This window comes from Lethenteron reissneri, chromosome 48 (assembly GCF_015708825.2).
Source record: "Lethenteron reissneri isolate LAM-NWPU_2019-01 chromosome 48, ASM1570882v1, whole genome shotgun sequence".
In the NCBI taxonomy this organism is placed as follows: Eukaryota; Metazoa; Chordata; class Hyperoartia; order Petromyzontiformes; family Petromyzontidae; genus Lethenteron; species Lethenteron reissneri.
The window spans coordinates 132,172-158,063 of NC_083826.1; the positions used below are offsets into that span (position 1 = coordinate 132,172).

A 25,892-nucleotide genomic window follows, 5' to 3' on the forward strand; every position below is an offset into this window, starting at 1 on the left:
GGGGGGGGGGCGATCGTTTTTTTGTGACGTAACAGCTCACGTGGGAGGGGGGTGGGCGTTCTTCGTCGATGGAAAGCCCTGCCTAGGCCTTCACCGCGCCTATGGAGTCTTCAAATGTGATGATGCATCTATAGCTCAGCCAAGACGAATTTTATCGTTCCGTCTCCACGATGGACAACATCTCAGTGGCATTCCCCCGCACCTGCCGATTAGTGCGGTTGGCTATGTATGGTGCAAAAGAAGTTCAACACAAGTACACGCACGACAGCCATTAATGAGTGATGGATAGCAGCAGGGTACACACAACAAGAACATTACTGAGAATAATTAGAGAAAGGAAGGGTTGGATTTCTTGCACGGGTAGTGAGAATAAAAGAGGCTGGATATGAGTGTTGTTTTGTCTACTGGGAAAGTTCTGCATAGCACGAGAATCCAGGAAAGGCAGTGATTTGAGTCATGTAAATAGTTTTAACAAATTGATGCAACTGGGAGTATCGAATACAAAAGCAGTTGAGTAAATATCACGGACAGGCCTAACTGCAAGGAAGAAAATCACGCGTAGAGAGATAAGTTGTAAAATAAAGTGTCATTGCTGTAAATGTATTCATAAAATAATTGATAATTGCTACTGGTCGCGACCTTGAAATCGCGACAATTAATGGAATAATATGGAGACTTACACTGCAGTTAAACTTATACCTCTGGAATATTATTCCATTTCTGTACGTGGCGGCCACCATCCGTTCTAGCAACGCGTCGCTGCACCAAGCCCACTTACTTTTCTTACCAATTTGGACGATGTCTCTACCGACCAAGACATCGGAGCAAAAGCTGAAAATCGTGCAGCGGCAACAGCAATGGACTAGCGTGGGAGAGACGCACGCGTGGAGTTACGTTGAGAGACGGGGAAAAAGGGAAACGCGCGGGTTAGAGGAGGCACGGGTTAGAGAAGGAATACATCCGGGTTAGCGGTGCCACCCAACCTGATGCACAACGTCGCATCGGGTGAGACACGGGGCTGATGGACTATGGCCAAAACCAAGAACGGATTGGCAGCCAAGTGGTTGGCTACGTACGGTGCGGAGGGAAGTCCAACGTCCGTGCGTACGTACAGACGGAGCTCGCTCAAGCGAACGCCCACCGAGGAGATGGAGCGATAAAACGAGTCCCGTGTGCGGGTGGTGCCGGATGAATCGCCGCCTCGCGAGTCCGCGAGAGGCGGCCGCAAAAAAGGTTGGGAGAAGGCGGCCTTCATCCAGCAGTGGATTGGCGACGACGAGGGTGACGACGGCGATGATCGATAGTGGGCATCACCTTGCAGGTAGGTGGCCAGGATGGTGCCCTCGGCGCTCAGGTAGGGCGTGTAGGCCGAGTCCTCGGGGGCGGAGAGCGCGAGGTGCCCCGGGGGCATCCCGAGGCCCGGTGAGATGTGCTTCTTGTGGCGCGCGCGGCAGTTCTGGAACCACACCTGGGGATGGGGGGAGGGGGCACGGTGACGTCAGCGGGCGTCGGTGGGGAGGGGGGCGAGGTGAAGTCGTGATGGTGATGGATGAACGAATGGCGATGGGTTCTTGTCGTGCAGTTTCTGGTGACGGGGCTGAGAGCAAAGGGACGGGTCACGCGTGGTGGTCTCGGGGCTGTTGATGTTGACTCCCTCGACTGCTACGCAGGAGGTCGTGGATTCGATCCCGACCCTGACGACGTCTGTGTATTTGGAGTTCGCGGTGTCTCTCTCTCCCCGTGGTCGCGTGGACTTTTCTCCGGGTCCTCCGGTGTTTACTCTCCATATGTAGAATGAACGTCAACGCGTTTAGAATATTTGGCAGCTGCTTTACATTTCCAGCAATGTGGAAGGGGGGATGGGGGGGGCGATTATCTGCACGATGGGTTGGGGGCCACCGAAGCCGGGCGTGTCGTTCGAACGGGACGGACGGACAGGGCAGGAGCGGCGACGCGCGAGTGTGGTGAGTGCGAGGGTGGTGAGTTTGAGGGTGAGTGTGAGGGTGAGTGCGAGTGTGGTGAGTGCGAGGGTGAGTGTGAGGGTGAGTGCGAGGGTGAGTGTGAGGGTGAGTGCGAGGATGAGTGCGAGCGCGCGCGGAGTGAGAAGAGGCTCGCCTGGATCACCCTCCGGCTGAGACCCGTCATGTCCGCGAGCTTCTGCAGCGTCTGTGCGTCGGGGTTGTTGTCCTGCGCGAACTGGGCCTGCATCACCTTGAGGGGGCGGGGGGGTAGCACGCGCGGGGTCAACATGGGGTCAACGTGCGGCACGCGGGGTCAACGTGGGGTCAACGTGCGGCACGCGGGGTCAACGTGGGGTCAACGCACCGGGTTCGCGCCCGAACTGAACCTCGCCGAGGCGAATAGCCACGGGGAGTTTGGCATCGGGCACGGCTCGTGGCATAAAACAGCGGAGGGAAGAAAATTTAATTTACAAAAAGGACCCCCTTCCCCCAAATATATAAATATAACAGACCCCTGGGCGCCCCTTCAATGTGACGACGCGAAGGGGGGGCTGTACCTGCAGCTGCTCGGCCGTGAAGCTGGTGCGGGCTCGCTTGGCCGGCTTGCTGGGGGGCGCCTCTCCGTCGCTCGGGGGGCCCCCCTCCGAGAGAGAGCCCCCTAGGTGAGGGGAGGGGGTGGGGGGAGTCACACATCAGCACAACGCAGCGGCAAGACGACGTTGTTGGTGATCGTGTCGTGAGAGAGGCTCCTTGCCTACAACGTCTAATTCGAGCAGCCCTGACTGTGGGGGTCTCAAGGAGTTGGGGGGGGGGGGTGGTGACCCCTATCGTTCCCCATCCCCGACCCCCTTGGATCTTCGCCACTGAATGACGGTGCCGTGTTAACCACACGCGGGGTGTTGGAGGCACTGCGTGGGGTCATCTTCTCGTCGTTGTACGGCTGATGATGCAGATACAGAGCAACGACTGCAATTTCGCATTCAGGTGGGTCAAGCCAGACAACCGCGTCAGGGGTAGCAGGAGTGCGTCATCGCTGGGATGATGTCTCCTTCATATTTGTGGATCGGGGGCATTGCATCGTTGTACGTTCTGGATGACCACAGTCACACACGGCTGGAGAGTTGTTTCAAATTTTCCATTTGTACCTCAGGTATCCGCGTCTGCCATGGTTTGTGCAGCGGATGTGATTTAGGGTGGGACCATGAGCTTCGTGGAAGATCAAACCCCAGAGGTCTTCTGCGTTGGGTCTTTCACAAACAGGTGTTTGGAGTGTTGAACTCCATTCAGCTCCTGTGCTTGTGATGGCAGCAGCGGCATCACCGTGATTCAGGAGCTACATGCCAATGTTGAAGACTTGTTTCTGGCCATGAGGAGCAGTGCCTGATTAAGCTAGTGCGGGGCCTTTAGCATACGTTATAAAGAGGTCCTAAATAAAATAAAATAAACTCATGAATATTAAAACACAATTTTTTTACTTACATAGTAAAGTAATGGGTTTTTTCATTTTCTATACAGCCAGATAATACGACACATCGCTAACTTTAAACACCCAATCGTTCATAAAAGTTGAAGGCAGTATAGTACTATAGTAATAGAGCAAGTGCAGAATCACTGAACCGGAATTGATAGCTTGAAAGCATTTAGCGCGGGGCCCTTGAAAGTGCGGGGCCCGTAGCATTATGTAGCTGCTTGTGCCACTAGGATCATCCGGCACTGACAAGGAGAGGGTTTCGGTGAGCGGGTTTGTGCAGTTCTGATATTCCTCCTCCGTCGACGGAGTGATTCGCTATATTGCTCACATTGTGAGTTCCATGGCCACAATTGCACCGTCTCTCCTCGTATCTCTATGGGTATTTATATATGAGTCTCTACGTGTCTATGTGTTTCGCTATAGGTCTCTATGGATCTCTGCGTCTCCATGTATCTCTAAGTGTGTCTATGGATTTACGGTATGATCCACAGTTTGGGTTGCATGGCGAAAAGTCGAACTACTGTGGCACGTGTCTTTCATTTTGCATTCAGGAAGGAGACATGCACATCGCCCTGTTGATGTTCTGATGCGGTTGATGGCTACACAAGTGGTGAGCGAGTGAGTGGGTGGATGGGTGAGCGAGTAGCTAAGTGAATGAGTTCATGGTTACACCAGTGGCGAGCGAGTGGGTGTGCGAACGAGCTGACGGTAACGACGGGTGTGGACGAGGAGGAACGTCTCGAACGAGGAAGGGGCCGTTTGATCCCAGGACCCAATCAACAACATCTATCCAACTTTTCGATGTAAAGCTTTCGTGACTGCAGGGATTCATCTTCTTGGTTCTTTCGGTAAAGTCACGTAGAAGGGAAGTAATAAAATAATGAAAATAAAACATAACAAAATAATTCTCACTAAAATAATTCTCACGAAGAGAAGTGAGAATTATTGTATTATGTTTTATTTTATTATTTTATTACTTCCCTTCTACGTGACTACCGAAAGAACCAAGAAGAAACATCTATCCATACCGCCAGGAAATCCTTCGAGCTACGGAACTCTCCCCCCCCCACGCCACTCCAAGACGATCCCCGTCCACCGCTCCAACCCACTCACCTACGTGCACGGCGCCACCAGCCAGGCGCTCCAGCGCCGCCTGGTAGTGCGAGCGGCACAGCAGCCGCTCGCGAAGCACGCCGAACTCCTCGCCCGTGGCGAGCTGCCTGCCGCACGCGCCGCACGCGAAGCACGCCAGGTGGTAGAGGCGGCCGCGCGCGCGTCGCACCCAGTCGCTCGCCTCCAGGCGCCGCTCGCAGCGAGCGCACGCCGCGCCGAACCTCCTGCATGGGTGGTGTGGCCCCGGGGGGAGGGGGTGGGGGTGGGGGGGTAGGGTGGTGGTGTAGCCCGTAGGAGAGGGAAGGGAGCGGTGGTGAGGTGGGGGGTGGTGTGGGGTGGGGGGTGGGGGGGTTGGGTGGTGGTGTAGGGTGGTGGGTGGTGGGGTGGTGGGGCGGTAGGGTGGGGGGTGGTGGGGTGGGAGGGTGGTGGGGTGGTGGGGTGGTGTAATGGTGCGGTGGTGGGATGGTGGGGTGGTGGGGGGTGGGGTGGTGGTGTGGTAGGGTGGGGGGGTGGTGGGGCGGTAGGGTGGGGGGGTGTGGGAGGCACGCCACGGGCACGAGGGGGTGATGGGAATCAGAATCTTTTTTTTGATGTTTTACTTACGTGACTTAACCGAAAAAACCTAAGAATATGAATCTTTGCAGTCACGAAAGCTTCAAATCTAGAATCAGAATCTGTTTTTCGTAGAACAAGCAAGTGGCATCACTGTCAACCCATACGGTTTGCGCCGTGTTCTTGTCCAGGGAGATTGGAGTTGTCAGGTTCATACGGCGTGACAGCCGTTTCAAGACGGGCAAAAAACGAATACACTTGTATGTACAGCATTAGGCTGCTCTACATTTCCACGTGATAAGCCACTTCGTTGGGCTATCATTTTTGGCTCAGTGTGCTTCTGAATAAGAGCTACATAGCTCAGTGGGCCACACCTGGTAAACTAAAAAAGTGTAATAGTTTTATTAAAGTACAATTAGTTTATTAAGTAGTAATACTTTTCTTCAAGGAGTTTAGCTGTCACTCAGTAGCTTCTATTAGGTAATTATTCATATGCCAATTTAAATCTGTTCACCAGGAGACGTAAATCATATATAATTGCATCCAACCCCACAGTGTAAAGTGCAGTCGTCAATTATCATTATCCACTCTGTCTCTATGGTTGCTCTATGTGCTTTGAAGAAGGGCCATTTCCTGAAACGTTGTCTGTCATGTTTCCTTCTAAAACCGTAGTGTAATTGACAATCGTGTTGAGTTCTTTGCTTCGTCACATCCAACGCCTTGCTGGCTGGTGGAACTAAATTAATTTTTAATGTTTGATTTTTTTTAATTGCCCAAATTAAGCGGGGAAACGGGCCGGACTTCATAGGTGCTCGCCACCAGCACTTGCCCCGACAGTCTGTAAGGGCGACTAAAACGCAGCGAGGTGGCGCAGTGGGGAGCGCAGGGTCTGCGCACCCTCCTGTCATTTCAGGGAGCGCAACCCATCGCTACCCTGCGTCTCTCTGTCCCACAACCTCTCCGCCAGCAGCGAGCCTAGCGTCACGCGCACCCGTCAACCCCTAATCGGTGCCCTGCCTTATTATTACAGACCAATTCAAACCCTATTGGTCACCGAGTGTTGTTATAAATCTCAACGTTCATCATATACACTACACTGTGCACTAAACTATACACTGCACTATACAAAACATCATACACTACTATACACTACACGACTTTACACTACACGACTATACACTTCAATATACACTACACTATACACTGCTATACACTACACTACTACATACCCGCCAACCCCTTATCGATGCCCTACCTTTTGATTACAGACCAATTCAGACCTTATTGGTCACCCCGTGCCCCTTATAATTCTCAACGTTCATCCCACAAAGTCCCATCGCAATGGAGAAGCACAAACACACGGAGAACACAACTTCGCCCCGTAGTGAAACGGCCCTACGCCGTCTGGACCTGGACAACTCAATTTCCCTCCTTGCAAGAATTCGGGCTGTAACCGCATGGGGCTTGACACGGGCAAGCACGCGGCGCACCTGGCCTGGTGGCACGCACCTGTAGTAGTCGGGCTTGCAGTACGCGGCCTTGTCACGGATGTAGCAGCTGTCCAAGCCTCCGAGGGGCGCCTGGCACACGGAGCACTCCAAGCAGCGTCCGTGCCAGCACTCAGAACCCACCTGCAAGGCACGGACAAAGTTTCTCCACCACCAACACCACCACCAACACCACCACCACCACCACCAACACCACCACCACCACCAACACCACCAACACCACCAACACCACTACCACCACCAACACCACCACCACCAACACCACCACCACCAACACCACCACCAACACCACCACCACCAACACCACCACCACCACCACCAACACCACCACCACCACCAACACCACCACCACCAACACCACCACCAACACCACCAACACCACCACCACCAACACCACCACCAACACCAACACCACCATCAACACCACCAACACCACCATCAACACCATCAACACCACCAACACCACCACCAACACCACCACCACCAACACCACCACCAACACCACCACCACCAACACCACCACCACCACCACCAACACCACCACCAACACCACCACCATCAACACCAACAACACCACCACCACCAACACCACCACCACCATCAACACCAACAACACCACCACCATCAACACCAACACCACACCCACCAACACCACCACCAACACCACCACCACCAACCGCAAGCCCGGATAGCCTCGACAGACTACGCCGCATTTGGCGATTGGAGTGGCGTGGCCGGGTCTGGCCGACGTTGCCCACCGCGTTGCACGTTGCCGGAGAAACGTTGCACACGCTGCAACCTGACAATGCTTTCGTTGTTGTCGTATGTCCCGTGGAGTAAGCGGGGGTTGCAAAAATCCTCCCCTAGGTCGACTCAGCCTCAAATGAGTACCTGGTGCGGTGTGTAAACATCGCCACTAGGGAGACAAAGGCGGTCGGGCGTGGTACTGGCCACCCACCCCTTCGTGTACCGTTCTGGCCTTTATAGGTGCTCGCTAACAGCACTTGCCCTTACAGTCTATTAAGGCTATACGGGGGATCTTTGTCTTTGTATATATCCTCGCCTCTTGAGCTGTCACCGGGTCGCTTGGATAATGCCCTCGGATACCCTTCGGATCAAACCCCAGTGCACAGGTGTCAGCCGCTCTCCATCGCTGCTCGTCAGCCGCCGGTCACGTCCGCTCACCTCGCGACGGTGACCCTCGGGCAGGGAGATGCTTTTCGCACGAATACGACGGATGGGTCGGGCCGTTCTCGCGACTCCAACGAATCGCGGCCGACAATGACCGGGGGTGGCTGGACAGGGGAGTTTTGACAGCGATAGCGGTGCCCTCTGTTCTAGATTTGAAGCTTTCGTGACTGCAAGGATTCATACTCTTAGCTTTTTCGGTAAAGTCACGTAGGTAAAAAAATTAAATAAAAATTAATAAAAAATAAAATTAATAAAAAAATAATAATAAAAGTAAAATAAAGAAAAATTGTCTTTATTTTTTTTTATTTTAATTTAATTTTTTTACCTACGTGACTTTACCGAAAAAACTAAGAGTATGGTGTCCTCTATCGCCGCTATCGCTGCCCCGTGACCCCTCGCCCTCTCTCTCTCTCTCGCTCTCTCTCTCTCGCTCTCACCTTGAGGATGATCTTGTCCCGGATGGGGGCCCCGCAGCGCGCGCACGAGTGCCTCTCGGGGGTCCGGTGAGGAGTCGGTGACGGGGGCGACGGGGACGGGGGCTCAGCGGGGCCCCCCACTTCGTGCCGACTCTGATCGCCGGGCTCGGCGACGGCGAGCTCCTTCAGCGAGAGAGGAGCGGAGGGCGCCAGCGACGTTGATCAGCGGAGGTTTTGTTTTGCTCGCTCGGTTACGCGTTGCGGTTCGAGCGTGGTGAAGTGTGGTTACCGGCAGCGCGAGTCGAATGTGGTGAAGTGTGGTGAAGTGTGGTTACCGGCAGCGTGAGTCGAGTGTGGTGAAGTGTGGTTACCGGCAGCGTGACACGAGTGTGGTGAAGTGTGGTGAAGTGTGGTGAAGTGTGGTTACCGGCAGCGTGACACGAGTGTGGTGAAGTGTGGTGAAGTGTGGTGAAGGGTGGTGAAGTGTGGTGAAGTGTGGTTACCGGCAGCGCGAGTCAGATTGTGGTGAAGTGTGTTTACCAGCAGCGCCACTCGAGTGTGGTGAAGTTTGGTGAAGTGTGGTTACCGGCAGCGCGACACGAGTTTGGGGACCCCATCACCAACCACCGTGACATTTGTTTTCAACAACAGTGTATAAGAACACGACACTTATTTATAACGCGTGTATAGTTCTTATATAGAGCCTAATATTCATAAACTGTGTTATTTTCTTTGAACCTATCTACGTGACTTTACCGAAAGACCCAATAATATGAATTCCTCCAGTCACGAAAGCTTTAAGTCAAGATTTAATAAATAAAAGTTCAGCGATTAGAGGATTGTACGGTGTGCACCTTTCTAAGTAATGCAGAATAAAATTCCATTCCTAAACACGTTTAACTGCAGTTTAAGTCTCTATACTATTTCATTAATTGTTGCGATTTCAAGATCGCGACCAGTTGCAATTATTATAAATTATTGTATTAATACAGTTACTACAATGACACATTATTTAACAACATATGTCTCTACGCGCCATCTATTTCCTTTTATTTAGCTCTGTCCATGGTATCCGTCTGCTGAAATCGTTAACGTGACTTAATTCGCTGCCTTCAATTGCTTCTTGTGCTATGTAGAACTTTCCCAGGAATCAAAACAACGCGCATATCCAGCCTCTTGTTTAATCACTACCTGTGCAAGAAATCCAACCCTTCCTTTCCCTAATTATTCTCACGAATTGTTGTTCGTGTTGTGGACCCTGCTGCTCTCCGTCACGCATTTATGGCTGTCATGTGCAAATGTTGACTTGAAGCTTTCGTGACTGCAGGAATTCATATTCGTTGGGTCTTTCGGTAAAGTCACGTAGAAGGTTTCAAAGAAAAGAACAAAAAACTACGGCGTTTCGATCGCAACACAAGCGATGACGAGCGCCTGTTGCGATCGAAACGTCGCAGTTTTTTTTGTTATTTTCTTTGAACTTATCTACGTGACTTTACCAAAAGACCCAAAGAACATGCTGTCATGTACGTAAGCTGAACTGTCGCACCGCGCGCAGCCAACCACGATCATGGCAGCTGCGGTGGAATTACAACAAACGAAACACAAAAGCAGTTCTCAAGAAATTAGTTTTCCCATCTACGTTAAAAAGTGCATCGCTTCCAGCGGATTCCTAATATATGAAGGAAGAGCGTTCCAGACGGCCGCAGAAGCGCATCTGAAAGCGCGCGATGCAGTGGCCGTCTTTGTTCGATGCCATGTCTGTCCGTGAAATGTTAACATCCTGCCTATAAACGGTGGCTAGGAGATGTTAACGACCTCGCCTGGTATACAGGAGGTCGTGGGTTCGATCCCGACCCTGACGCCTGTTGTATATTTGGAGTTATTTTCTCCGGGTACTCCGTTTTTTTCCCTCCACAATTAGAATCAACTTCACGCGTTTAGAGTATTTGTCTGGTTACAATTGTCCACGTGAAAAGTCACTTCGTTGAGCTATCATTTGTGGCCAGGTCGCTTCTGAAAACAATTGCTGTATAGCTCAGTGGGCCTTCCCTGGTCAAAAAATATTGGTTTATAACGACGCCTCTGCTCCTAGTGGTTTGCTTTGTCCGATTGTTGTATTGTTTGTGAATGTAAAAATACATTTCAATATTCCTTTGTAGCCGTGCAAATCGCCTCTCAACACTCGGTGGATTTATGATAGAGGTGTTTTGGGTTAGATCGCGTAAAAAACCCGCCACCACCCGACACAGCCAACTAGTGAGGGTTGTCACGTAAACATAACGTGGCCAATTCGTCACCAGTATAGCGCACCGGTGTGCTGGAGAGCCAAGCCACAACATTTACAATCTGACTACGACGCTTCGCCAGCAACTACAACCAGCTTCATCAGACGACAGCCAGATGGAAATTCATTTATTTATTATCGAGCGCACAGAGATGAAGGTGGGGGGGGGAGAAGGAGGTGGGAGGGGGGGGAACCAAAAGACAATGAACACCCTCTAAACCCATGAGAGGCGAAGTACTCGGTTCACTGATGGGGTGGAGTGGCACACATTCGCCTTGCTGCTTCAGCCGGCCCGCTAACACTGCTGAGTCCACGCAGCTGTTATGTAGACACACAAAGACAAAGATCCCCCGTGTAGCCTTAACAGACTGTAGGGGCAAGTGCTGTTAGCGAGCACCTACGGAGGCCGGAACGGTACACGAGGGGGTGGGTGGCTAACACAACGCCTGACCGCCTTTGTCTCCCCAGTGGCGATGTTTACACACCGCGCCAGGTACTCATTTCAGGCTGAGTCAACCTAGGGGAGGCACAGGACCGGTTCAGATATTCATCACTGGTGTTGGCCGTGAGCGGGAATGTAGACACACACATATATATGTGCACAAACCTGTTAATAGGCTCATATGGGGTATTCGGTACAATCGTATAGGATTTCGCACCTCCGTTAAGCACAGTTGGATGCGTACGGTGCGAAAGAAGTTCAACGTACATATATACATTCATAATGAAGGTTTTTGGGTTAGATCGCGTGAGTATAAATGTTGTGTCGTAACCCTCCACCACCCGACACAGCAAGTAAGGCTTGTCACGTAAACAACGCGACAATTCGTTTACTACTTCAGCCCACAGGTGTGTTGGAGAGTAAATCCACAACATTTACAACTAGTTTATGTTATTGATAGACTGTACCTTGTAATCTAGTGGTAGTGCCTTACGTCAATAATCGCTACACAAAGCCAGGCATATCAGCGTTCTGGTAAATATCGAGTGAGAGTCTAAGTCCTGTGTGTGTGTTATTTGTGTTTATCTCGAGACTCGTAGCAATGCAAAGTGTTACCTTGGTGATTGTGCTGCTGCTACTGCGTTGCACAAGCACGGTTAACGAATCATTATAATTCAACGCGTTCGTGAACAGCAACACCGCGTGGTCTTAAAATAAACAAATACATATCCAGTATATATAAGAGGCGACGTCTCGGGCGATGACCCTCCGTCACGGCGCACGCGATTTATATAATACGAGGGACCATTGCCTGTAACGTTGCTTTTTTCCGAGGGTCGCCCAGACTGTAATGCCCCATCGGCAAAGGAATGGAGCCTATCGCTTCTCGCTGGCGTGGAGCCATCGATTACCGTATCGTGTACAAGTAACGCACGTGTTGCCAATAACATCTGCTCGTTCTATGGGTAGGTTTCACTTTTTTTTATTCAATAAATCTTGGCCGAGGAGAATAAAATAAAGGTGGAGCATTACCCTACGAGACGACTCTCGCACATCAACAAGACAAAGATCCCCCGTGTAACCTTAACAGACTGTTGGGGCAAGTGCTGTTAGCGAGCAGCGTCTATGCATGCCGGGCACGGCACGCGAAGGGGTGGGTGGGTAGCACCACGCCCCGTACCGCTCATCACACACAACCACAAAAGACAAAGATCCCCCGCGTAGCCTTTCCTGAATGTTGGCGCAAGTGCTGTTAACGCGCACCTATGAAGGCCGGCCCGATATACGAGGGGTGGGTGGTCAACACCACTCCCGGCCGCCTTTGTAACCCCAGTGGTATTTTTTTTCACACACCGCAACAGATACTCATTTGAGGCTGAGTCGACCTAGGGGAGGCCCAGGAACGGTTACTCGTGTCGGTGACCGTGAGCGGGAATCGAACTCGGCTCGCCGCGTTCGTCACTCACAATCACACAAGACAAAGACCCCCCGTGTAGCCTTAACAGACTGTTGGGGCAAGTGCTGTTGCACACGAGACGCACGCACGCAGTGGTCGTCACGAATGCGCTGGGCGTCTTGGAGCAATGCGAGACGTCGGAACGAGACTGCCCCGTCTGAGTGAAATCGATTCAATCTCCTCCGTTTTGATATCAATTCAGGGGGCAGTACGACATCGTTTTCTCGTTGTCTCATTTCTACTTTTGTTTTAATAAGCAAAGATTCGCCGATGTTTGCGTGCCAACGGGTCCCGAGCCATTCTATGTATGACAGCTTGAAAATGTACATCAGTCACTCGGCCGGGATCGTCTGTACATGTACACGCATATATGCACGCACGCACACACACACACGCGCACACATACATACACAGACGCATACATGTATAAAGATAAAGATCCCCGTATAGCCTTAACACAATGTTGGGGCAAGTGCTGTTAGCGAGCACCTACGAAGGCCGGTTCAGCACACGAGGTGGTGGGTGGCCAGCATCACGCCCGGCCGCCTTTGTCTCCCCAGTGGCGATGTTTACACACCGCACCGGGTACTCATTAGAGGCTGAGTCGACCTAGGGGAGGCCCGGGACCGGTTCAGATAATTGTCACTGGGTGTTGGCCGTGAGCGGGAATCGAACTCGGGTCGCCAGGTTCGTCGCACAGCGTAGCGCTAACCGCTACACCACCGCTCCCCACTATACACACACGCATACATATATTCATGTATACACACACTCATACAGATACCACACAATGCATGCATACACAGATACATACACACGTGAACACATCATGAAAAACATACCTCGTGTAGCCTACACAGACTGTTGGGGCAAGTGCTCTCGTAGCGAGCACCCATAAAGGCCTGCGCTGCATAGATTCATCCTATGTATAGCAGAATTAAAATGTACAGGATCGTCTGTGTGTAATGCTAAACGAAGTGGCTTATCGCCACGTGGGCATTCACAGCAGAAGCCAGATACTCTTAACGCGTGATGTTGATTTTAATTGTGGAGGGGGGGAAACCGGGGGACCCGGAGAAAAATCCACGCGAGCACGGGGAGAGAAACCAGAGGTGTGGACTCGAGTCATGTGACTTGGACTCGAGTCAGACTCGAGTCATGAATTTGATGACTTCAGACTCGACTTGGACTTGCATAACAATGACTTTGTCCCACCTCTGAGGTGTGGACTCGAGTCATGTGACTTGGACTCGAGTCAGACTCGAGTCATGAATTTGATGACTTCAGACTCGACTTGGACTTGCATAACAATGACTTTGTCCCACCTCTGAGGTGTGGACTCGAGTCATGTGACTTGGACTCGAGTCAGACTCGAGTCATGAATTTGATGACTTCAGACTCGACTTGGACTTGCATAACAATGACTTTGTCCCACCTCTGAGATGTGGACTCGAGTCATGTGACTTGGACTCGAGTCAGACTCGAGTCATGAATTTGATGACTTCAGACTCGACTTGGACTTGCATAACAATGACTTTGTCCCACCTCTGAGGTGTGGACTCGAGTCATGTGACTTGGACTCGAGTCAGACTCGAGTCATGAATTTGATGACTTCAGACTCGACTTGGACTTGCATAACAATGACTTTGTCCCACCTCTGAGGTGTGGACTCGAGTCATGTGACTTGGACTCGAGTCAGACTCGAGTCATGAATTTGATGACTTCAGACTCGACTTGGACTTGCATAACAATGACTTTGTCCCACCTCTGAGGTGTGGACTCGAGTCATGTGACTTGGACTCGAGTCAGACTCGAGTCATGAATTTGATGACTTCAGACTCGACTTGGACTTGCATAACAATGACTTTGTCCCACCTCTGAGGTGTGGACTCGAGTCATGTGACTTGGACTCGAGTCAGACTCAGAGTCATGAATTTGATGACTTCAGACTCGACTTGGACTTGCATAACAATGACTTTGTCCCACCTCTGAGGTGTGGACTCGAGTCATGTGACTTGGACTCGAGTCAGACTCGAGTCATGAATTTGATGACTTCAGACTCGACTTGGACTTGCATAACAATGACTTTGTCCCACCTCTGAGGTGTGGACTCGAGTCATGTGACTTGGACTCGAGTCAGACTCGAGTCATGAATTTGATGACTTCAGACTCGACTTGGACTTGCATAACAATGACTTTGTCCCACCTCTGAGGTGTGGACTCGAGTCATGTGACTTGGACTCGAGTCAGACTCGAGTCATGAATTTGATGACTTCAGACTCGACTTGGACTTGCATAACAATGACTTTGTCCCACCTCTGAGGTGTGGACTCGAGTCATGTGACTTGGACTCGAGTCAGACTCGAGTCATGAATTTGATGACTTCAGACTCGACTTGGACTTGCATAACAATGACTTTGTCCCACCTCTGAGAGAAACACGCAAACTCCAAATACACCGCAGGCGTCAGTATAATGTGTTTATTATGTGTGTGGCAGATAGCGCTGGGGATATATGATCGCTTAAACTGCAATAATTACCTAGTTTGCAATGCAATATTTGTATCCAAATGTAGTACCAGTTACGCGAATAATTTGGACAGCCGATGGGGCGCACGAACATGACGACGTCCATCCAAACACGGGACACCGTATGTACTATTTTCAAATATAACGCAGCGAGTGCGTGTTGTGTTATAATCAGTTGAATACATGCGGATGAGGCCAGGCACGTGTTATACTCACGACGCTCCCGTGTTGTAACACAGGCAAGAGATAACACCCAACAACAACAATGTTTAATACTCTTTAAATTAAATGAAAACAACCGAATTAAAACAAATCACGACGTTTCGAAGGCAACACAAGCCTCCGTCATCGTGATTTGTTTAAATGTAGTCTGTGTGGCCGCTTTCCGAGCGATGTGTGTGTTGTTTGTTTTGTTTACATGTTACAATAATCCGGAGTAAACATAAACAACCACGGAGACGGGCGAATGACGCTCAAACATCTGAAGAAAATAAAAAAAAACCCCGGCCAACCTACTTGCTGTACTGGCCACCAATGTTCCTCTGCCATGAGGGGTGGGGGGGGGATCTCACGCTCACGACGACTGACCAACCTCTAGACCACTTCGTTACGAGGAGCGGACGGGTCGCTCATAGGTCAGAGCACCGAGGGCCTAGGTTCGAATCCCAGACACGTGGTGGCGAAGTTGTTCAGCCCAGCCGCCAAAGAACGCACGCAAAACATCAGCACATTTTACATTTCGCTTCTGCGACGAACCGTTACTGTCACGCGACCCGAATGTGCTTGGAGCACGAGGTCTGTTGAAGAACAAATCATCTGAGAGGTAGCGCTGTGATATCCGCTTCCGCGGACCATTCTCTAACACGAGGGATCCGAAAGGAAAACGTCTGTACGGTGACCGTGACGCCGACAGCACAATTCGGGATAATAGAAGGACTCTGATAGCAAACAGATAGACAGACATTTCCGTAACACCCCTGGTCACGACAGAGCATTACGGCGTAGCGCAGTCTGCAGTCAAAGACAAAACTTCCCTGTGCAGTCTATTAACATACTGTCGTAGGCACGGTACACAATTGGTGAGGGTCAGCACTACTCCCGGCCGCATTTGTCTCCCCAGATAACTCGCTTAAAGCTGAGTCGACCGAGGTGAGGTTCGGGAGCGCCTCGATTATTTGCCACGATGTTGACCGGCGAGCGGGAATCGAACTCGGCGAAAAAAAACGGCGGGTTCGTCGTGCAGAGCGCTCACAACCACAGCCGGCCCGGGCCGCTCCCCGTAAATCAACAAACGCGCACGAAGCGACGTGGGAAATTTCTGCGGCCTGACGGAGGCGTGGTGCCTACTGTGGTGAGTGGTTCAGTAAAAAAAGAAGTGCATTGCTTTTATAATAAAAATTTAGTTGGTGTCTCTTGAACATACAGAAGACAGATAAACAGCAACAGCGAGAAAAAAAAACTGGGAATAAAAAAAATCCAGAAAAATCGAGACCCGTGGACTACTCACACGGAGAACTATAGGTTGAGATACAGAATTGTACACTCGCATAGAGAGCCATAGACGCACACAGACATCTCCACGCGAAGGAGGAGGCATCACCACTCCGCGCTACTCCTGACGCAATCCGCTAGCTCAGTGGTCGGCAACCAGTATCACAAGATGCAGGCATTTTTCTTTCGAATTCCGTAAAACCCAAAAAATCCCCCTCTCAATATTCCCTGAGCCGCCAATGAACCGCGGTGGTGAGGACGAGACGGCGTCGGTCCTTCAATAATAAGCCACGTCACGAAGCAGCAGCAGCAGCAGTCCCTAGACAGCCGACACGCAGACGCGGAGTTGCCGACCCCTGGCTCCAGCTGTATGATCATAGCAGCACAAGTAGCTACATAATGCTACGGGCCCCGCACTTTCAAGGGCCTCGCGCTAAATGATTTCAAGCCATCAATTCCGGTTCAGTGATGCCGCACTTGCTCTATCACTGTAGGACTATACCGCCTTCAACTTTTACGGACGACTGGGTGTTTAAGGTTAGCGATTTGTCGTATTATCTGGATGTATAGCAATTTTAAAAAATGCAATAACTTTACTATGCAAGTTACAAATTTGTGTTTTAATTCTGGATTTAAAGTTTTCGTGACTGCAAGGATTCATACTCTTTGTTTTTTTCGGTCAAGTTACGTAAGTAAAAAATGTAAATAAATTAAATCACGACTTTTCGGAGGCAACACAAGCTTCCTTCTTCAGGTGGAACCGTCATAGCAAAATTAGTGTATGTACCTACGTGACTTTACTGAAAAAGCCAAAGAGTATTTGTGTTTTAATATTTATGTGTTTTTTTTTTTATTTAGGACCCTTTATAAGATATGCCACAGGCCCCGCACTAGCTTCATCCGGCACTGAGCCGTCGGTGACATCTTCCCTCGTCGGGGAGAGACGCAGCCGTGATGGCACTAATCATCGAATATTGGAACCCTTTCCCCTGCGTCTTTTCCTGAATTCAGTCCCACGGTCCCAGGCTGCACGCGTGGGGGGGGGGGGGGGCGTCGCCTTGACAATTGCGGCATCTAAACTCTGGAACTCGTCGTCCTTCGAGATCAGGGGACTTGCGTGGACACTTACGCATCTTCAAATCTCGACTGAAGTCGTCTCCGTTTAAAACGGCGTTCTCTCTAGTTATTTTCCAACCGTCTTTCTTCAGACGCTGTCTTTCCGACAGACCTGTTCTTCACCTGAGGACGGCTGCTTGCGTTTGGCAGAAACTTCGTGAGAATTATTTTATTATGTTTATTTTTTATTATTTTATTATTTCCCTTCTACGTGACTTTACCGAAAGAACCAAGAAGACGTCTTTCTGACTTCGTCTTTACATTGTTCTTGTCAACTATTGTACGCCTTGCCATGCGCAGCACCCTGAGAACGTTGTTTAAGGGCTCGCTAACAGCACTTGCCCCAACAGTCTGTTACAGGTTATATAGAAGACTTTGTCTTTGTACTGCGAGTGTGTGAGAATGGCGTGTTGTACATACATATATATACGTGTGTGTGCATATGTGTATATTGCACCTTCATATGTGCACGCGAACGGCACTCGCCCCAACAATCTGTTAAGGCTATAGGGGGGATCTTTGTCTTTTATATTACATGTTTAAGCATTTGCGTGTGTGTGGGTACGTGCGATGGAAAGCGCTCTTCGCGACGAACCCGGCGACCCGAGTTCGATTCCTGCTCACGGCCAACAACCAGTGACGATTAATTATTTGAACCGGTCCTGGGCCTCCCTTAGGTCGACTCAGCCTCAAATGAGTACCTGGTGCGGTGCGTATAAAACATCAGCACTAGAGAGACAAAGGCGGCCGGGCGTGGTGCTGGCTACCCACCCCCTCGTGTGCCGTTCCGGCCTTCGTAGGTGCTCGCTAACAGCACTTGCCCCTACATCTGTTAAGGCTATACGGGGGATCTTTGTCTTTGTATACATATACGTGAATGTATATTTCAATCACAGTTCCTATGATCACTGGTACATTGCTTTTATAGCTTTATTTTGGTGATTTCGAAAACGTTTTGGTTTAGCCATATTTGTTTGTTGTAGTACAGAGTTAGACTGATAACTTTCATCTAAATTGTCTTATGGTTGTTATTGTTTGACTTGCATCCCACTGGGATTTTTGCACACAGCGTTGATATTCGGTGCTTTTTCTGGAAGACTTTGCTGTTTTTTTCCTGGATTTTTCTGTTTACGAGTAGTCACTTAAAGATGTTTCTTGTTCATGTTTTTGTTTATTGCGGTTGCACCCGATTCAAGAGGCGAATGGCTCACAGGGCTATACCAAATTAATGAAACTGAAACTGAAATGAAACTGAAACGTGTATGTATATGAATGGGTTTATATGTATGAAAAAGAAAAATAGGTTTTATCTTTTCTGGAAATTAGACAGGAGGTGTTGAGGTGTTCAATCACCAAATAGATTCCGTTTGCAAGTCCAGTCTACATTAACCACACGTGCTTGTTGTGAACATGCAATCAATCAGGCTCTGAGAATGTATATGCGTTGTGTTTAAATATGTGTGCGTGTGTGAGCGTGTACCGTTTGTATTTTAATACACGTGTGTGCGTGTTATTAATGTATATATGAGAATGTGAATGTGTGTGAGTGTAACTATGTGTGTTATCGGTGTGTGTATATATGTGTGTGAGTGCACGGCTGTATGTATTCATGTGTGGTGAGTAATACTGTAGTGATAGCGCGCTGCGCTACGAACCCGGCGGCCCAGTGACGATTATCTGAATCGGTACCTGGGCCTCCCCTAGGTCGACTCAGCCTCAAATGAGTACCTGGTGCGATGTGTAAAAGCATTGCCACTAGGGAGACAAAGGCGGCCGGGCGTGGTGATGACAACCCACCCCATCGTGTGCCGTTCTGGCCTTCATAGGTGCTCGTTAACAGCACTTGCCCCAACAGTCTGTCAAGGCTACACGGGGGGTCTTTGTCTTTGGTTTGGAGCGGTGGTGTTGTGGTTAGCGCGCTGCGCTACGAACCCGGCGACCCGATTTCGATTCCCGCTCACGGCCAACATCGTGCGATGCGTAATCATCACCACCGGGGGAAACAAAGGCGGTCGGGCGTGGTGATAACCACAGCATTGCGTGCCATATTTTCTCACTAACAATACACATCGACCCAATAATATGTTAAGGCTATAGCGGAGATATTTGCATATATTGTATATATTGTATATATGTGTGTGTGAATAATTGTACGTGCGCGCCCTGGGCTAGTGGCGTAAATTCCACATTCCCATGGCGAGAACCGGTGTATCCGTACGACAATGTCTGGCGAGACAGATACGCTTCCTGAAGCTTGAGCAGTGTTCGATGTTTGCTGTTAGAATTCGCGCACTTGCTCATAGGATATCGAGTCGAAAACGCCACGCCCTTCAAAAGAAAACGTATATAATAGACGACGTTTCGGGCAATGACCCTCCTTCACAGCACATAGGCCAGAGAGGTGCTGTGAAGAAGGGGACGTTGCGCGAAACGTCACCTATTATATTTAATTTTTTTAAAGGTCACACTCAGTGTTGTGGATGAATGTGAGTTGTTTTTGTTGTTGATTGTGGTGACGCAGCAGCCGCAGCGGCAGCAACGTATTCGCTAAAGCGAACTCGATGGGGGTATATTGGCCTACTCATCCTCACCGCGCGCTGGTGGAGGGGGGGGGGGGTCGAGTGGAACTGAATATATTTGCGCCATTGATTCTACTACCGCGCCGGGAATTGAATGGATTTGCAAGTCTACACAGTGCGAACCATGACGCCGGAGCGGCAGCTCTTCTTGCGCTTCGTAATAAACGTTATTTATCTTCTTGGTTCTCTCGGTAAAGTCACGTAGAATAGAAATAATAAAATAATAAAAATAGAACATAATAAAATACAATTCTCACGACGTTTCGGCCACAACGCAAGCAGCCGTCGTCAGGTGAAAAACAGGTCTGTCGGAAAGACATTTATATGGTATAGCCCTGTGAGCTATGCGGCTCTTAAGTCCGGTGCAACCGCAACAAACAAAATATGAACGGAGAACATCTTAAAGCGACGACGCGCAACAGAAACATCCTGGATAAACCAGCAAATCTTCCAAACCAAAAAAAAACCGCTGCGTGCAAAAATCCCAGCGTGATGCAAGGCGCACCACGGAAAGGGGAGTAAGAATAGTCACAATAAAAAATATTTATTAAGACTGGAAAAATCCGATGATCTATGGAGCTCTATTTCACAGATGTCCAGTCAATGATGCAATAAATGGGGGAGAAGATGAACGAATGGCAAAGTGAAGAGAGAAGAGAACACGTGGGGAATTTGAGGGGGAAAGGATTGGAAAGTAACGGAGAAACTGGAGACAAGGGTCAGGAGAGATGAGAGGCAGTGGCTACGCAGGTGCATCGACTGTGCTGCACAGAGCGGCGTCTGTTTTCACAGGGGGCGGGGTTGGGGGAAAGGGGAGGAGCTCACAGTGGGGGGGGGGGGAATGTAAGTGACGCGGTTTCCTGGAGGATTGAGCTGAATTCTAGATTTGAAGCTTTCGTGACTGCAAGGTTTTTTCGGTAAAGTCACGTAGGTGAAAAATACAATAAATGAAAACAACTCAATTAATCTTCTTGGTTTTTTCGGTAAAGTCACGTAGAATGGAAATAATAAAATAATAAATAGAAAACATAATAAAATAATTCTGAATGACTCTGTCTCCTCGACAGACCTGTTCTCCACCTGAGGACGGCTACTTGCGTTGTGGCCGAAACGTCGTGAGAATTATTTTATTATGTTTTATTTTCATTATTTTATTATTTCCATTCTACGTGACTTTACCGAAAGAACCAAGAAGATGAATCCCTGCAGTCACGAAAGCTTTACATCGAAATTCAACTAAATAAAATCACGACGTTTCGGGCGCAACACAAGCGTCCTTCTTCAGGTGGGGACAGCGTCGTGATTTAATTGAGTTGTTTTCATTTATTTTATTTGATTAAGCTGAATTCAGAGAGATGCGATGGTACGCATTGATTGGGAGTCAATCGTGTGTCTGCGCACATTCTAACAATTTCCAACTCCTCCGGAAACCTCGGCACAGATGCGTGAAGGCATCTCCTGTGATTATGACACACTTACACAACATTGATCATTCTACAGCACTGTGCATGTAATTAAGTAATCAATTTATTATTAATTGCTTATTAAATTCGTAACAAGTGTAGTCTTAAACGTTCATTATACGCTCCCTCTGGTCTCTCCACGTACGTGTTCTGAAACATGTTCATTGCCCGAAACGTCGCCTATCATTGTTTTCCCCTTTTAATGCTACATTGTTGTTAACGAATAGTGAGGTGTGCGTACTCATAAATTGCGTGTGACTGCCTCGGCTCTGCCTGGCCCCCCTGATCGAGTGGACATCTGTGAAATAGGACATCTGTGCACGTTTGCAGCTCAAGTTATAGTTTGTTGTTGTTGTTTTAAATCCCTTCGTGTACGCGTGTCACGTGTCCGCGTCGCGCTCACGTCACGTGGCACTGGACACCCTCGATCGACGCCGTCGCTAACGCGATGTCCCCCCATCGCAAGGGGCGCCTGTCCAGGTTGCGATGTCCCGAAACAACAAAGAGAAACGCACTGCGTGCCCAGCGGCGTAGCTGTCCCAGTGCACAGGCGGTGCAACTGCGCAGGGAGCTATGGGATGTGGGGGGGGCAGCCGCACGATTGCGGTGGGGGTTGGACAGCCCCCCCCCCCCATGTAGTCCCTTGCACCAGGGTCCATGCAAACCACGCCTCCCCGCGCCTCCGATTAGCACAGTTGGCTACGTACGGTGCGAAAGAAGTTCAACCTACAGAACACACACACATACGCACATACTGTGTGAATGCGAAATCTACAGCGGCGGTCGCGTCCAGAAGAGCCGCGCCAGTCGTAGCGGCAGCCGACCCAACGTGTTCGCGACACCAGGGTTACTGCTGTTTACATGGGCGCGACACACCCTAGAGTTACGCAACCATTCGCGACCAACGCGAACACCAGCGGTTAGAGAGTTAGGCGTCAGTGCTGTGATAATATAATTGTATCTGTATATATAAACGCGTATTTATCTCTTTAATGAGTATAATTTCTCACGGATAACCCCCAAACTGATTTGGGGACATCTCGTTAGCAAGGAGTATTCGGGGATAACGTGAAACGAACACGAATAGCAACACACGTAATGACACGTGTAGACACACACACGCATGCGTGTGCGTGAATACAATTCGCGAGCACCTATTAAGGCAAGCCATGTCGCCACGAGTCTGCGCGCATCCCCCGAATCTGTCTTCACCAAGTACTCATTTAAGTAAAGTCACGTATAAAGATAAAATAATAAATTAAATACTAGCATACGACGTTTCGATTACAACACAAGCAATCATCATCAGGTATAAATGAAATAGAAACACAAATCTAGTATACTTAGCAATGTAATGTAATACAACAGAGAGTCGGATAACATAACAGTCAACACCCTACCTGGTTGATTACGTTCTTCCTGAGAATGCTAAATTTGAGAGAGAGATAAAACACAGAACCAGAGACAAATTTAGCATTCTCAGGAAGAACGTAATCAACCAGGTAGGGCGTTGACTGTTATGTTATCCGACTCTCTGTTGTATTACATTACATTTCTAAGTATACTAGATTTGTGTTTCTATTTCATTTATACCTGATGATGATTGCTTGTGTTGCAATCGAAACGTCGTATGCTATTATTTAATTTATTATTTTATCTTTATACGTGACTTTACCAAAAGAACCAAAGAGTAATTCCTGCAGTCACGAAAGCTCCAAATTAAGTTTACTCATTTAAGGCTGAGTCGATCTAGGGACAGCGCGTGGCAGATTTAGACACCGCTTTCATGCATACCGTGCATGTACATCACACAGTCACGTGAACACATTCACATACGCAAATACAACAACACAAAGACAAAGCTCATCCGCATAGCCTTCACATATCTTGTGGGGTAAGTAGTAAAGGCATGTCCCATCACGTCCGCCTTTGTCTCCCCAACGTTTACACACCGCCACAGGTATGCCTTTAGATTTCAGGGCGAATCGACCAGCATTGGTTTCGGTATCACGAGCCACTGATGTTGCACCTTCGATTAGCGCCGTTGGCTACGTACGGTGCGAAAGAAGTCCAACGTGCACACATGTTCGGCGTGTTGGGGAATCGAACCTCCTTCGCCAGATTCATAGCGCACTCCATTAACCATACGCCGACTTGCATCTCCTCTTCACGTCGTTTCACAACTAAGTCGTCTCTTCATTATTCACACCGCTGGCTGATTTGCGTTGCTCACGTCGCTGGCAGCACCGTCTGCCCGTTCCTCGTTATCCGTCGCCACTCAGCCTTCGCCTCCCCTACCCACTGCCCTGTAACACGAACCGCTTTGCGTCGCGCGTAAAGAAATGTGCCGGTCTGTAGAGTTCACAATATATTTATGATACGGGTTTTTTAATGGGGTGGTTAGAGCGTGTAAATATATGTGTGGGTCGTTAAACCCACCACCACCCGACACAGCCAACTGGTAAGGTTTGTCACGTAAACAAAACGTGGACAATTCGTCACTCGTACAGCACTAGTGTAGTAGTGTAGTGTATAGTGTAGTGTATAGTGTATAGTGTAGTGTATAGTGTAGTGTATAGTGTAGTGTAGTTGTGTATAGTGTAGTGTATAGTGTAGTGTAGTATACTAGTACAGCACACCGGTGTGTTGGAGAGCCAAGCCACAACATTTACAATCTGAGTACGACGTTTCGCCAGTAATTACAACCAGCTTCATCAGGCGACAGCCAGATGTGTGACTAGTAACGAATTGGCCACGTTCTGTTTACGTGACAAACCTTACTGATTGACAGTGTCGGGTGGTGGCGGGTTTAACGACACACTTATATATTTACGCGATCTAACCCAAAAAAACTGTATCATGTGTGATATTGTTCGCGAAAGCCTTCGCGTTAAACAGTACAACATATCATTCACGTGCAGGGTTTTGATGTTTTTTTATACCCTGTATAATTTGTGTTAAAGTTTACTGCTGTACGCTAGTGCTCAGTACAGTGTAGTTTATTGTAATAAGTTCATGTAACGTTGTGGGTACGTCTAGGATGATGATCTCGTGGCGTGCAGGCTGCCGCAAGCTTTGATTTGACGACGTTTCGATATTCCATCAGACAGCGTCGCATCCTCTTACGTAAACACCATGGGTATTTCGATTTAAAGCTTTCGTGATTGCAGGGATTCATCTTCTTGGTTCTTTCGGTAAAGTCACGTAAAAGGGAAATAATAAAATAATAAAAATAAAACATAATAAAATAATTTTCACGACGTTTCGGCCACAACGCAAGCAGCCGTCCTCAGGTGAAGAACAGGTATGTCGGGGATACAGCGTCGAAACGTCGTGAGAATTATTGTATTATGTTTTATTTTTATTATTTTATTATTTCCCTTCTACGTGACTTTACCGAAAGAACCAAGAAGACCATGGGTATTGCAGCACAGACATAAGCGGAGCCTCCTGAGACTCAGTGAGTCGTGAGACTCAGCGAGGCGATGCTGAGCGAACGAGCGTATGACTCAAAACACAAAGACAAACGCTCCCCCCTCTACATAGCCTCTAACGAACTGTTGCAGAAAGTTGATCTGGCCGAACATGGCACACGAGCGCGGCGCGGGCGGGTTTGGTAGCTAACTCCACGCGCGGCCGCCTTTGTCTCCCCACTGCTGATATTTACACACCGCACCAAGTACTCGTTAAAGGCTAAGTCGACCTAGGGGGAGACCCGACGACTGGATTATATATTCGCCACTGGATCATGTATTCGATCGTATATAGGACATGCGTACGCGTACGTAAATAAATACGCACATGCAAACAAAACACGATACACGCAGACACTAACAGACACACGAATACAACATGACAAAGATCCCCCGTGTAGCCTACACAGACTGTTGGGGCAGGTGCTGCTAGCGTGCACCTGTGACAAGCCAGCGTGTGCGTGACCAACACCACACCCGACCGCCTTTGTCTCCGCAGTGCCGATGTAATCTGCACACCGCACCGGGTGCTCATTCGAGGCTGAGTCGACCTAGGTGGGAGAGGCTCAGAACCGGTTCGGACAATCGTCACCGACGTTGACCGCGAGTCGAACTCAACTCACCATGACGCCCCTGTGGCTCCGCGCGGACCTCACCCTCAGCTTCCTCAGCGTCATTGAGTCTCGGGGGTCGTGCGCGGAGCCGTGGCTCATGACACCGGGTGCCGAGAAGTCCCCGCGAGGATGACGCGCCTCCTCGCCACGCGGAGACGCGGGCGATGAAGACGACGTCGACGACGACGCCGAAGACGACGACGACGACGAGCGGAGGACGCCCACGACTCGCAT

At 49.4% G+C, this 25,892-nt stretch overlaps 1 protein-coding gene across 1 annotated transcript; it reads right to left on the bottom strand.

Moving 5' to 3' along the window:
- Positions 1 to 401: 401 nt before the first annotated feature.
- On the bottom strand, positions 402 to 25,892 carry LOC133354695 (LIM/homeobox protein Lhx6-like). The gene is made up of 8 exons (XM_061571747.1): positions 25,701 to 25,892; positions 8,234 to 8,395; positions 6,607 to 6,728; positions 4,546 to 4,769; positions 2,519 to 2,619; positions 2,116 to 2,211; positions 1,315 to 1,468; positions 402 to 415 (listed from the first exon to the last, which is right to left on the bottom strand). Exons 1-8 carry the CDS (start codon positions 25,890 to 25,892, stop codon positions 402 to 404), a joined length of 1,065 nt encoding a protein of 354 aa, XP_061427731.1.